The sequence below is a fragment of the Mangifera indica genome, unplaced genomic scaffold (assembly GCF_011075055.1).
Source record: "Mangifera indica cultivar Alphonso unplaced genomic scaffold, CATAS_Mindica_2.1 Un_0009, whole genome shotgun sequence".
NCBI classification, from domain to species: Eukaryota; Viridiplantae; Streptophyta; class Magnoliopsida; order Sapindales; family Anacardiaceae; genus Mangifera; species Mangifera indica.
Genome location: NW_025401101.1, coordinates 173,561 through 189,361, shown reverse-complemented (window position 1 = coordinate 189,361; position 15,801 = coordinate 173,561). Strand labels below are relative to the sequence as shown.

At 35.0% G+C, this 15,801-nt stretch overlaps 1 protein-coding gene across 1 annotated transcript; it reads right to left on the bottom strand.

The window, feature by feature from the left end:
* Positions 1-7,015: 7,015 nt before the first annotated feature.
* On the bottom strand, positions 7,016-15,110 carry LOC123205589. Its single transcript, XM_044622578.1, has 7 exons — positions 14,208-15,110; positions 13,264-13,775; positions 12,945-13,098; positions 12,510-12,722; positions 12,087-12,284; positions 11,327-11,379; positions 7,016-7,076 (listed from the first exon to the last, which is right to left on the bottom strand). The coding sequence occupies exons 1-7, from the start codon at positions 15,108-15,110 to the stop codon at positions 7,016-7,018; spliced, it is 2,094 nt and encodes a 697-aa protein (XP_044478513.1).
* Between the last annotated feature and the right edge of the window lie 691 nt (positions 15,111-15,801).

Below are 15,801 nucleotides of genomic sequence, written 5' to 3'. Positions count from 1 at the left end.
AACATCATCAATACAAATAAATCAACAACAAACTACCATATATATCCATACTTCCAAAATCCCGCCACAATTAAAGATAACAAGTTGCAATTCAAAAACACATAAATGAAACTTACAAAATAAGAGTCAAATAATTTTGCACGTGTAAACACTAGGCCACCAACTTTGAATCCACCACCAAACCTTTTGGAAAAGTTTGGATAAAGGAAAGCAACTTCAAGAGGAAACTCTCAAGAAAATTCATTCAAAATTTTCCTACCCAAAAACTAGCTTTTACAAGAGAGAGAATGACATTTATATATGTTAGCATATGCCCTAAGAACCATTCGTGTTGTCGGTTTCAGGGCATTTCATCTTGTATATATGTAATTATGATTTATTAATAAAAGAAAGTGTGTTTTTGTTCATATACATAAACTACTTCTTTTATTGGTTTAAATATAAAGTATGTATATGAATTGTCCAAAGAATTCATTTAATCAGTAAAACAAGATTATCAAATTATTTCATATGGATGTGATATTAGTTGTGTAATAATGTCATACAGTAGGTATACTTAATGTTTTTGTTGAATATCATGAGATGATATTAGTGCAGGTGACACTAATGGTCACGTCATTGGGGCATTAGCTTGGACTAACACTTAGTGAACTATTTTTCAAACATGACCAATTACAATAAGTCACATGACTACTACAATGTAGTCAATAACTTATCATATGATTGTATTAGTATACAGAGTAATCTTTTGACCTAAGATATCATGGTTGAATCCGATACGAATGCGTGTAGTTCATATGGTGTATAAATACAAAGTCAGTTATATTATGTATGATAAAGCCAAGTTGGTCATATGTTTTTTGTATAAAAAGACAAATGATGATCAAAAGATGATTTGTTGACTCGGAGTTATTGGATTCAAAGTATTTGTTTACTCAAGAACTATTAGATTATGAGTTTCTACACGAACATCGATAAATATTGAAAACAAAAATCTTTGACTAGTTATATGAAATATGTTCATGATATCATAGTTCAAATATATTGATCGACGATTCAGAGAAGTATCGAGACCATGATTTTGACAAATTGTGAATCCGTACTCAAAGTTATGTCCCATAACATTATACTAGGTCGATCAAACTAGATCAAATACAAAGATTTGACACCTTGGCCATGCGAACACTCATTGTCATAAAGTCATTGTAATGCAGTAAATGACCTATAAACTTCTAGCCTAGTTCCCTTTTCCTTTGTTTATTTTTCCCTTCATACATAGGCACGTTATCTATAATATACAGGCATATATCTTCCTCATGCATAAGACACGAATATCCCTTTAAGGCTGTGTCTTTACTATGTTAGACATATGGATGTGTTGCTCCAAAAACATGGGTGTGTCAACTTTATAAATCATGCACGACCTTCTTTCCTCATAACCTATCCCTATGTAACTAAAATCAAACATACACAGGGATGCATATCTCCAAACCTTGGGTCTGTGCCCTTTCTCTATACTTAGCATATTTTTCAATTCAACCTTACTTTAACCATTCTACTTCTTAAGGGTATTTTAGTTATTTTACCTTACACACGGTCGTGCATAAGACATACATTAGTGAACTACGTGCTTTAGTTAACCGCTTAACAGTTGGCAATATCTAATAGTTATCAAAACACCAGGAAAACTTAATCTGAAATATAGGGTTCATGCATGTGGGTGTATGTCTTATACCATACAATCGTGTGTTAAACCTAGAAAATAGAAGAGTTAACCTAATTTTGCAACTTAATCTAATCCAAAACAATTTCTATCAATATATATATTTATCTCAAACAAATCATACCCATAGAACAATGCAAAAATGCACATTAATTGCATCAAAGCTATTCAAATACATAATATACCATTGTCAATTCAATAAGGATAATAATCTCAACAAAACAACATATAACGTAGTCCACAATTAGACATCAATAAAAACATCATAAAACAATTCAAAAGAACTTGTAATCATCAACAATGATAGGCATGAATAATCTAACATATCATGCACCAAACGATAACCTTTTAATCAAACATTAATCACTATCCATTTGACGACTCATGAACAATCCAATATATATTATAATGCACCAAACCTTTTCCTTTCTTTATTTATGATCAATCCTTGATCTATATTCAATCATTGCATTAACAGTGGGTCTAAAGTATCTTACTTACCTCTCTTTTTTTATTGATGGACTTGACACCTTTTCTTCATGAGTTACCACAATTTTCCTCACCTAAAAGTATCTTGCCATTGTCAAATTTTGCCACCACAAATTAGAGAATGACTCAAAACTCACTTTTCTCTCATTCTGGAATGAGTGCGTGCATTTTGGATTAAGATTAAGAAAAATCCTTAAAATGTAGCAAACATGCCTTATAAAAACTATTTTCGCGTAATGCCATACATGGGTGTGTGTTTCATTACATACAGTCATGTATCGTTTAATTCAAATTTCACGTGGTGATCACCTTATCCAGTCGATATATAGGTATAACCTCTCCATGCATGGTCATGTGTCACTAAAAAAATCACAATTTAGCATTAACTTCAAATAAAATAATTAATACATCCACATAAGCATATAAAATGACTATTATGCCCTTGAGATGTAACTATAGTTGTTACAAAAAGAACAACAACCTGTTTGATGACTTTAAAAGTACTCCTATTGCTTAACCATTGAAGTTTATATGGTTGTGCATGGGTAAAGGTGGGTAAACTCATCTTCTTCATAAGAATAGTGGAGGCAACATTTGTACAACTCCAACTATCAATAACAACCATACATACTCTTCCTTTTACGGTACACCTAGTTTGAAACAAGTTTTTCCTTTATTCATTGTCTAGGCAAACTTGTGTATGCAAAGCTTTCCTTATCACAAACCTATTACCATTATTAGCCTCTTCTATAACTTCCTTTTCACTTTCAAGTTTGTCATTTTCATTTTCTTACTCTTGTAATGTTTCCTCAATCTCCTTTATTTCCTTCATAGTCATGACCATTTTATTTGGGTAATTGGCTTGAAAGTGGCCATAACCATGGCACTTAAAACACTTCTTATCTTTTGCATTCATATTTGGCTTCACAAAATTGGATTTCTCCTTGGTGCTTTCCAACTTTTTTTCTTTCCTTTGTTTTTGTGAATAAATTCAAATTTGAAGTAAGAAGTAAAACCCCTAAAGTACGAAATACCTTTATAGAAGTTTTTAGGAGCTGAACTCTTCAAGGACTTCTTTTGCTTATCTACCTTGATAGCCAATTTGTATATATCTTAAAAAGTACAATAAGTTTTCAAGTCCACCATATGAGAGATATTATTATCCAATCCACCTAAGAATCTAGCAATTATTTGTTCTTTGAGTTTAGGTACATCATTCCTCATCATTAATCTTTTAAACTCTCAATATATTCCTCTACACTCTTGTCTCCTTGTTTAAGAGTGTGGAATGTCAAATAGAGGTCTTATTTATAGTTTTCGAGTAAGAACCTTATCTTCATTAGCTTCTTCAACTTCTTCTATAATCTAACTCTATATTTTCCTATTATCTCTCTTCTTTCTTATATTCTTCTACCATAAGGATGCATAATCCTTGAATTTTATAATGACCACTATGCATTTCTTCTCATTAGAATACTCCTTAAACTCAAAGACTCTCCCAATTTCATTTAGCCAATCAAAAAGATTATTGAGATTCAACCCTTCCTCAAACTCGGGTATATCTTCCTTCAACTCTCTATCATAATCTTTTTCCCTTATCCTTCTAAATGAATCACTTAAGTCACTAGAAAAGTAAATCTCTTCTTCATAATAATATGGCTAAAGTAGTTACCTTGGGTGAAGTTGATTTCTTCTTTGATTTAGGTGGGGTAGGTTAGGAAGCATTTGTGTTTGGCTTTATTGAGCTTGTTATGGTAGGTTTTGGTTTTGTATTTGAGTTTTAAGGAGTTAGAGAACTTTAGTTAATTGTTTTCTAAGTGCATTGATCTCTCCTTCTAGTCTTTGGTTAGCAAGTTCCTATAGTGGGGGTGATGATAAATAAGGTGTTCTTTAGGCCATTTTGGTCATATAATGTAAGGGAAATGTTTAGGATAGATATCTAAGTAAAAGGTTATATAATGAGGTAAGGTGTTGACGAAAATTTGGTTAAGGAGTGTTATAACAATCACAAGTATGTCTAAGGTTATTTTTTGTCTTTTGACTCTAAGTGTGTATCATTGCTTGAATAATCGTATAAGTATGAAATTGGTGCCACACGACCATGTAGGAATACCACATACCTGTGTGTGTTATGAAAAGGAAAAATCATCTTTTTCGGTTTGTTGCATATTTTTAGCTAAGTTTAGTTAATCCACATGCATATTTATGATGGCTTACACACCTATGTGTGGTCAACACATGTGAATATTGGATAAGGATACGTTTCATAGAGATTTTGGAATGTGACTTTGATTATAATGACATACATGCATATATGTCGTAAGTACACACTCGTGTATAGTTGTCTAGAGTAAAAATACAAAAAACACATTCACATTTGGTTGAGGATTTACCCTACTTTTCAGAGTTCAAAAGAGAGAAAAGAACACATAAGAGGGATTTTGAAAGCCTTGGACACCAAGAAAAGACTTAGGGCTATCAATCAAACCATATGAAAATCGTTGGTAACACTAGAGAGAAGGTAAGTAAGTGAACCCTTTTCCTAAGTAGTGTGTTTTCCATTGATTTGTCAATTGTATATTTTGTTAGAGTGAGGAATTATGCTCATATTTTTATAGATTAGAATAAAATCATTGAAATGCTTAGTTTGATTATATGATGTTAAATATATGTTGGTTTATATAAATATATATGAATAATTGTGTTTGTGATGATTATGAAAGATTATATGGATAATAAAGCCTTTTTTATTGCTAATATGTTAATTCTGGGACATCAATCATTGTTAAGAAAAGGTTTCGATTCTATTTATATACATACATATATGCGTTCATGTGATTGGTTTTCATAATAACTAATGAAATAGCCTTGGCTTTATAATGCATGAATTTGTAATGATTCTATATCATAGTTGAAATGGGACTTATGTAGCATGATTTTGTCGTTGTTTGATTTGAATTAAGGAGTGTAATAGAAATATTTGATTGACTAGAAAATGTAGACATAGGCAAAATGAAATTCTGGAAATTCTGCGCTAGCTCTTGTGTGTCATATAACACATTGCCATATATATTTAGGGGAAATTCTCCCCGTGTTAGGGTAATGCCATGAGAGTATGGATTTAGGAATAAACACATGCCTGTGTGGTATAAGACATACGGTCTTGTGTCTTGCCTTAAAGATACATACCTATGTGCTTAGGGTTTTTGCTATGTGGATTATTTTACACACCCCCATATGTGGGAGATACATACCTGTATAATTTTGGTGAAACTTAAGGACAAAGACATAAGAAGTTAGCAAAGGAAATATAGGGTGCAAATATGACTAGGAAAGTTAGAAATGACTATTTACCCTTATAAGGGAACATTATGAAGGAAACCAAAAGACCCTAATGAAGGTTGTTAGTGATAGGAATCATTATGAGTATGTCTGATTGTGTGGACGACGAAACATACTCTAATCGAAGTGATTCTAAGTTAGAAACTAGAAACGATATATCATACAAATTTGAACCACCAAGTTATGTGTAGCATGGTAATGAAAGTAACAAGACTAGTTTATATGGTCATGATACCTTTGAATGATTATGCACTAACGACGGGTATCATAGCATTTGGGATGCATATGCAATGATAGAAGAGGCCTGAGGTCTCACTACTATTTTCATGTGGTATCTTTAACCCAAGCTTGGCTGATATGTGTATAAGGTATATGTTATAGATGACATTCGAGATATCATCTATTTTCACTAAACATCTGGGATGTCAATATACATCGTTTGGCACGAGTCATCTAGGATGACATTGCCATTAAAAAAAGGGCACTAGGCTAGACAACAATTCAGATAGGTGTTTGGGATACTATAAAAACATTTGCGAGACCACAAATAGAATATTAAAGGACACGTAAATTTCGCCTTGGATAGTTATGGGAATATGAATTATGTTTTTATGAATTACTTACTGAGTGTGTTTCACTTAATGTTCTATTTATGTGGTTTTGTAAGTAAAATTATGGAGCAGCAGGGCAACGGTGTATGGTTTTAGGGCGTCGATAATCGACAGTGTAATAAAATCAAAATTTTATAAAATCACACAATCTTAAAACCCCAACTAGGATACCATTTTTAAAACATATTAATATAGACATTAAAAACAATTATAAGGTGTTTTTAAGGCTTATACTTGCATCAATGGCTTATCCAAATCTTCACATGAGAAAGAAATGGATGTTATCCAACCTTGGTGAGGTGACACCCTTGTATTCACACGGAGCACAAATACAGGAGATTGTCCAGGGATAAGGTTACTAGAGCTCCTATGCTGGATAAGAACGTGTTCACAAGAAAAAAAGATTTCAAAGAACCTAAGGGCTAGGGTTTTTTTAAATATGTATGTGTATTATTTTGTACAAGATGTTAATTAACTCGTGCTTATTTTTATTAATAAGTGTGCAAGAATCTATGTCTTATTGAAATTGTAACACCTCTTTTCGGGTACTTATCCCTATCCGAAATATGTACTCCAAGAGATGTGACCTATCAGATTTTATAGTATACTATTTCAGTCATTAAAGGCAAGACATTCAAAACGTACCTACCATCCCAAAAATGTATTAAAATGTAATATAATAGTTTAAACATTATATGGATAATATAAATGAAGACATCTAATCGTAAGTATGAGCTCACACAAATCAATAATATTCAAATCCCAATATACCAATACATATAAAAGAATCCATAAATGTGTATTGAATAGTTTATGAATGATAAAGAAAAACATCCAAGTCTTCCTGCACTCATGCGACATAATGAGCCATACTACTATCCTCCCCGCTACCACCCCATTGCTCTTGAACCCTGCTTGCAAAATCACATAGACAACATGTGAGTATATTTATAATCAGTAAATAGCAAAAGTAATATATGTAATGGTGTTACTTCCTTCCTTCCTAAAAAAGTTCACGAACGTATTCTTTAACATCCCAGATGCCCATATTCAAGTAACGAGGTGTCATCCTAAATGACTAACCTTTATAATGTACGTTGATGTCCTAAACATCATGTGAAAGTTCATGACATCCCAGATGCCATTCTTATGTGTAATTCATACATATGTCGGCTGAACTTAAGCTGTTGAGACAATATTACTTATACAATAGGTCCCTGGACCATTCTTGTCTTCCCACGTTCATCCTAAATGCTACAATGTCCATTATCAGTGTAGAATCACATAGATTTATTTGTCCTGTTGCTTTCATTACCACTTTACCCACAATTTAGTAACCTGTGACGTTAATGTACATCATATTGAACTTTTTGATCTGAATAGAATCCAGTTAGGTACATGTCATCGTCCACATAGTCAGACACAACCTTATGAATTTTTATTACCACTAACTCTTATTAGGGTCTTATCAATAGTTTTTTCCCCTCAATATCCCTTGTAAGGGTAAGTTTGTCATTTCTCTAATCTGTATATTCATAGCAGAGCTTCATACATTTTGAATCCATTTCAAGTGATTACAATTGCAAATTTCCTTAAAAGTACACATTTGTTTCCTTTATACACAGACATGTATTACACAATCCACACAATGTGCAACAAAAACACATGGAAGTGTATCCTTGGCACAAAACATATGATCGTGTGTCACATAGAACATGGGTATGTGTTCATGCCCAATTCTACACCTTTATATACCCAATCTTACATGGGCAGATATTCTTAAGTACACACAAGTGTATCTCTCAAATATACAAGCGTGTGTTGCTAAAATTACATAATTTCTCTGAAGTCTCCTATATTTTCCACATATCCAAATACAACCAAAATCTTTCTAAAAATATATATTTCATAACCAATACCTTACCATATAGCCCTATTCCACACTACACACGTAAATCAATGATTTAAACCACATCAATATGACATAACACATACCTAATATGCCTATCCCATTTTACACTACAGATCAAAGGTTCATTCATCCATATACCATTTTCAATGAATTTTCTATCATTATACTGACCCAAACAATCCATTAACACATTAAATTAAATAACCATACATAGAGAAAATCATTACTAAATCAAGATCAAACAATTCTAAACTATATATATATAACTAACCTAAGCAATCAAGTATCATGTTCACATTTAATTCGGAACCATCAGTAACACCCAATACAACCACAACACAAGAACTCGTGCTACTTACCTTGATATAGTGATGATAATAATCTTCTCGTAGCTTGAATTATTCCTAAAAACTTCTCTCATAGTAAGATGTGGCTTTAGCACTCTTCAATTTTCCTTTTTCTCCTGTTGGCTAAAAAGATTTTAGAAAAAGTGAGTGTTGTATGATTTGCGACCGTTTTTATTTTCAGATTAAATAGACATACACAGACATGTATGCCAGTTATAAAACATTAAAACCATGTCACGCAATTCCCGTGAAACATATCCTTATCTTAGAATTCAAAATTCGCTAAGTAGTCATGACTGTGTATCGTACTTATATAGGAGGTTACCCTGATCGAATTTGGCCAAATTAAATAATAATCGAAAAGACAATTTTGCGTTCTCTGTCATATCATATACAAGCATGTAGCCTCTCAGACACAATCATGTATGCCAAAAATTACATAGTAGCTTTACAAACACAATCTCACACAGCAAAATACTAAAAAGACTAAAATACCCTTAGTTATACTTATGGATGTTACATTTCTTACCTCCTTAAAGGAATTTCATCCTCGAAATTCACTTAAAAAATTTTGGGAATTTCGGCCTCATATCTTGCTTTACCTTCTAAATGGCCTATTTTATTCGATAATTTCTCCAAAGAACCTTAACTAGATGAATTTGTTTATTCCTAAGTTGCTTATACTTCTTTGTCTAAGCTCTATATCTTTAACTCTTAATATATAAGTCAAGTGACAGAGATACTTCACAATAATGACACATGAAATACATTGTGCATCCTATCCATACTCATTGGCAATACAAGTTTATAAGCGAACTTGCCTATGTGCTCCAAGATCTCATAAGGTCCCATAAATCTAGATGCTAACATACCTTTCCATTTGAATCTCATCACATTGTAGTAAGGGGCAGTATTCACAAAGACCTTGCCATCAATAACAAACTCCAGATCTCATCTTTTTTGGTTTGCATAGCTTTTTTGACGATCCTGAGCCTGTTTCATCATTTCTCGAACCAACCTTACATCTTTGATAATCTTTTCAATTACTTTTGGCCCAAGGATTTTCACCAATCTCTTTTCAATGCAATAGTCATTGACACTTTCTCCTATAAAGTGTCTTATAGGGAGTTATCTGAATGGTTGTCTGAAAACTATTATTATAAGCAAATTCCATTAGTGGCAACACCTCAACCCAACTTGCTCCCTGATCTAAGTAACAAGCTTTCAACATATCTTCTATCATTTAATTCACTCTCTTAATTTGCCATCAGTCTAAGGGTGATAAGCAGTGATAAATACTAATCTGGTACCTATCGATCTTTGCAAACTGTGTAAAAATGTTAAGACAAATCTTACATCTTTGTCTGATAGAATGGTTTTAAGTACTCTATACAATCTCATAATCTTCCTAACATATATTTAACCCAACTGATGGTGCTTTCTTTTGCAGAGAAAAAATGTGTTGACATGGTTAATTAGTCTACTATGACCCAAAAGGCATTATATCCACTTCAAACTTTTGGTAGACTTACCACAAAGTTTATAGAGATATGCTCCCACTTCTATTTAGGAATTATCAAAGGTTACAATAATCCAGATGGTTTGTGATGTTCAATCTTAACGTACTAACATACCAAACATTTTGCCACAAAGTTTGCCACATCTCTTTTCATGTGATCCACTAAAATGTCTTCTTCAGGTTTTGGTGCATCTTTGCACTCTTAGGGTAGGCAATGTAAAAGGAATTATGACCCTCAAATAGGATCTTATGCGTCAAATCTTACACTTTAGGAACACATACATGATCTATAAATTTGAACACCTTTTTAGTGATATTAAAATCAGATACTACACTCTCGATAATTCTCTTCCTCATCTGGATACACCACTTGTCTAACAATTAAGCTTTACAAATCTTGTCCAACAACATTGATCGAATCCTCAAATCAACCAATATTTTTATAACTAGTTTAGTTTAGTCCTTTTCTATCTCCTTTTGTAACTCTCGACAAGATGTGACCTATGATAACATCACTTTTCTACTCAAGGCCTTTGCTGCCATGTTTGCTTTTCCAAGATAGTACCAAATGTCACAATCATAATCTTTAACCAGTTCTAACCATTTCCTTTGTCTCATGTTTAGCTTTCTTTAGGTGAAGAAGTACTTCAAACTTTTATGATCCGTATGGATATTACATTGGACTTTGTACAAATAATGTCACCAGATTTTCAATGTAAAAACCACCACAACTAGCACTAGATCACAAGTAGGATACCAAACCTCATAATTCTTTAACTGTTTAAAGGTATAGGCTATCACTTTTCCTTTTTGCATAAGCACTGCTTCTAAACCCTGATGGAAGGCATCTGTGTACAAATCATACTCTTTTCCTTCTGTGGGTAAGGTTAACACTAATGTTAAGGTCAATTTCTTTAATTCTTAGAAACTCTTTTCACAAACACCGGACTACCTAAAAAGGGTGTTGTTCCTGGTTAACTCAGTCAAAGTTAAGCTAACTTAGACAAGCCCTACACAAAAAGTCTATAATAATCTATCAATCCCTGAAAACTCTTTACCTTTTTAATGGTTTTGAGTCCTTGCTACTCTAACACCGTCTTAACCTTACTCGAATCTATCGAGATACTATCAATTGATACCATATGCCCCAAAAAAGCAACACGATCCAACTAGAATTCACATTTTGAGAACTTAACGTACAACTATTTCTCACGTAGTCTCTATAACACAAATCTCAAATGTCTCTTATGCTCATCATGAGACTTAGAGTACACCAATATATCATTTTTTTTTTGGTAAGTAATAGTAATTTTATACCAAAGAAAGATGTACAAATGCCTATCTAGGACAAAACCCCTAGAATAAGCTTAAACACAAGCATACCTTGGACAAGCCCCTAGGTTATGCCGAGACAACAAACGCTCACACCATTCAACCTATGGAACAAATAAACCAAAGATACATCACAAACACAAAGCAACACAACTCACAAGCATACCAAAGACAAGTCCCTTGGTTATGCCGAAACACCTACCTACCAACCAATTGCTACAAAACACAAAGCAAGACCTTACAACTCAAAACCAAAACATACTACAAGCCAACTCCACCCCATCTATTCAAAGATTGTATGAGGAATATCCCAATTGTTTGCAAGAATCATATTTTCTCTAGACTTGGTAACCTTTCTCAAGCATGAAGCTCTAACTCTAACACCTTCTTGAATAAGCATACGGACTCTCTCCCTTGGTAATCCGGCTCTTCCAAAGCAAGTATCATTCCTAGACTTCCAAATGTAGTACACGGCTGCCCCAAAGCAAAGCTTACTCACAATATTCTTGAAGCTATTTTCCTTCCATTTGTTTGCTAATTCCGGGATCATTGAAGTCCATGAGCTATACATGATTTGTTGATGGCAAAGATTGAGCATTCCATTCCAGATTTGGGAGCTGAAAACACACCTAAAAAATAGATGGTCCATGCTTTCCGGATCCACCTTACATAATGGGCATACATTGTGGGAAATAAGGCCAATTCTTGCTAACCTATCTCTTGTCATTAGTTTACCTCTAATACCCAACCATACAATGAATGAATGTCTTAGGAAATGCCTTTTAAACCATACAATATTGTGCCAACTTACCTTGTCCTTCCTACTCCTCATAATCTCCCATGCCGATTTGATTGTGAACTTGCCATTAGAATTAGGAGCCCATGTTAGAGCATCCTCCCCTCTCATTGGGCAGCAAGGGAGAGCTCCCTTTATCTCCATGAGGTGGCAAGAATTTGCTGCTGGCCATTTCCACCCATGCTCATCAATGACTTCTTTTACTAAAGCATGCTTAGGAATTCCGGAATCATAGATAATCCGGTTCCCAAATTTGTCCATTAATGGTCCAAATGGGTGCCAATTATCAAGCCAAAGAAAGGTGTTTTCCCCATTGCCAATGACTTTCTTGAACTTGGTTTTCATTTGTTCCCTAAGTTTTAAAATTTTCCTCCAAACCCATGAGCTCTCATTATTCGGTTTGATCTCCCAAAAACTTTTTCCTCTAAGCTTGTTTGCCTTAATCCATTCCACCCATAGTGAGTTCCCCTTATCAAGGAGGATCTTCCACATATTCTTTGTTATGGCAGCCTTGTTCCACACTTTGCACCTCATAATGCCGAGACCTCCCTCCTCTTTAGGCACACAAACCTCTTCCCAAGCAACTTTTGCTTTTCTTCCATCCATGGCAGCACCATTCCAAAGAAAATCCCTCAATATTCCATCTATTTCCTTGTGTACATTTGAAGGAAGAATAAATATAGAAGACCAATACACTTGAATGCTAAATAGGACAGCCTTGATAAGTAACAATCTCCCCGCATAAGATAAGGACTTATTCCGCCACGAATAAATTCTCCCCACAATCTTATCAATGAGCATCTTGCAATCACTTCTTTTAAGCTTTGAAGAAGTTATTGGAACTCCTAGATACTTGAAAGGCAATTCTCCTACCTCCACATTGATAGAGTCCGCAAGCTTGATCTTCTCCTCTTGGGGTAATCCGGAGATGTATATATTGCTTTTGTTGCAATTCATTTGGAGACCGGACCATTCATGAAAAAGCTTTAGGAAACTTTTCATGAGAGTAAGCGATTCAACATCTGCCCTACAAAACAAAATAAGGTCATCGGCAAAGCACAAATGAGTTATGTTGTTTTCCTTACATTTCCAATGATGGCCAAAAGAAGGAATGTTCTTGAGTTCTCCAAGCATCCGTGAGAGGATCTCCATTGCCATGACAAAGAGGTAAGGGGATAAAGGGTCCCCTTGCCTAAGCCCATGAGAACTCTTGAAAAATCCCACCAATTCACCATTTATTCCCAAAGAAAAAGAGGGGGTTGAGATGCAGCTCCTAATCCATCCAATGAATTTTCCATGAAAACCAATTGCTTCAAGAATAGCAAGGATGAAGTCCCAATGAACCGTATCATATGCCTTCAATAAGTCAATCTTCATGGCACACTTCTTGTCTTTGCTCACTTTATGGTAATTATGCATTAGGTCTTGACACAACATAATATTCTCTCCAATGCACCTTCCTCCCACAAATGCTCCTTGGGCTTTATCAATGAAACTCGGAAGTATGGCTTTGAGACGATTTGCAAGGATCTTTGAAATGCACTTATAGATTATATTGCAGCAAGCTATCGGCCTATACTCCATACACCTTGAAGCGTTAGCAACCTTAGGGACAAGAGCTAAGATAGTGCAATTTACCTCCTTGAGAAGATGGCCTGAAGAGAAAAAGTGCTGGACTGCCTTGATCACATCATTCCCCACAATCTCCCAAGTGGTTTTAAAGAAGAAGGCTCCATACCCATCCAGACCCGGAGCTTTGTTGTTGTCCATGGCAAAGATAATGGATTTGATTTCCTCTTCCCCCACTTCCTTGATCATGTTTTCTTTCTCTTGAATCTCTATTTGAAAATTAAGCAGCCTTTGAATTTCCTCTACATTGGAATTGCATGAAACCGTGGAGTTAAGGACCTTTTTGAAATAGCTCACAAACTCCTCTTTAACATCCTCCATATTACTAACAAAGGTTCCATCATCTAGGCACACCCCATTGATAGAGTTCCTACTCCTACGGGCTTTGATACATTTGAAGAAAAACTTGGAATATTGATCTCCTTCTTGAAGCCAATGAACTTTAGCTTTTTGGCGAGCTAAAGATTCTTCAGCTTCACTTAGATTTTTGTAGTTCTCCAAACAAACCTTTTCTTCCTTAGCTAAATCTTCATTTAGTGGGCTGCTTTGAAGTCTATTTTGAACATCCTCCAGCCTTCCTTTTGCTTCTTCCACCTTCTCTGAAATTCTCCAAAACCCCTCCTTATTTAGCCTCCTAAGAACCTTTTTTAATCTCTTGAGCTTGCTGATGAGCTTATACATAGGGCTGCCTTCTACATCCTCTTGCCAAGACTCCCTCACAATATTAAGGAAATTATCATGTGTTGCCCACATGTTATAGAACTTGAAAGGGACCCTCCTCCTCCTTACACCACCTCCACACGTCACAATGCATGGGGAATGGTCAGAGATGGAATGGTTAAGAAACATGGCAAAGGATTCCTCAAAAACATCTTTCCATTGTTCATTTACAAGGGCTCTATCCAACTTGCATGCTATCCTCCTATGTCCCTCACTACAATTACTCCAAGTGAGTTGGTTTCCCATGTACCGAAGATCTTCTAGATTTGCTTCCTCACAACACTTATTTAGGTCATCACTATAAGTATCTCCCCATGATACTCCTCCAATTTTCTCACTTGGACCCCTAATTGCATTAAAGTCCCCCATTATTAGCCACGGTTTGTTCCCCATCCCATTGGAGAGCCTATCAATTTCCTTCCATAATCTTCTCCTTTCCATAGGTTGATTATACCCATAGACTATAGTTAAGGCTATAAGAGAGTTCTCCTCTACTAACCAAGCCTCCCCATGTATGAATTGCGGATTTTTCTCAATGACATTAAAACTGATAGTATCCTTATTCCATCCTACCCAAATTCTCCCATTAGGGTGACTATCATTGTTATTAGCATTCTCCCACTCTCTCCAAATATTACCATTCACTATACTTAATCTATCATTCCCCACTTTAGTTTCCAACACAGCCATTATTTCAATGTTATTATGCTTGATAAAGTGCCTTACCTCCCTTTGTTTGATAGGAGCATTGAGGCCCCTAATGTTCCAGCAAGCTATCTTTGTCATTTGGATGATAGTGGAGGGGAATTAGCTTTCTTGAGCTTTGCCAATTTTTTCCCCAAGTTCTTAGTCTTCTCATCCATTTCCTTCTTCCTAAAATCCATCTCATCCACCTTTAGTTTTCCTCCGAATGGGACTATTGTTGGAGAGCCCTCAATTACCAAGTCCTCCCCCCCATTTGTACTAGCTCCTTCTACCTCCATATCTATCCCTTTTGCTGTTGTAACTTGACTACTCTTGGAAGTGCTAGCTTCATACAACTTTTCTTTTCCTGCCGAAATGACTTCTTCATTGGTTTTCTCCGGATTGACCTCTTCTTCCATCATTGTGCTCCTTTTGATTTGCTCATTGGACTCATGGTTGGCTAATGCTGAATATCTATTGTTCTTATTTGTGTTTCCCCCCAAATTATGAAACTCCACGCCTTTACCTTTGGCCTTTTTGTCATTGCCGTTTGCCACCTTTAGTTTACTGTCTTTCCCATTTAGCTTCTTTGTTGTTATCATTCCATCCCCAACCTTGAGGTTTTTCCATGAAGATGTGCTACCTTCATGTTTCGGAGCAAAATGACAATTGGCAGTGGAGTGTCCAAAGCATTGGC

Coding starts and splice junctions, on each gene's coding strand:
- LOC123205589 (XM_044622578.1), bottom strand. CDS start 15,110: ATGGCTGTGTTGGAAACTAAAGTGGGGAATGATAGATTAAGTATAGTG. Junction 12,285..12,509: donor TATGGGTGGAATGGATTAAG/GCAAACAAGCTT, acceptor GGAATTCCTAAG/CATGCTTTAGTAAAAGAAGT. Junction 7,077..11,326: donor AACCTAGGGGCTTGTCCAAG/GTATGCTTGTGT, acceptor TTTTGCAAGCAG/GGTTCAAGAGCAATGGGGTG.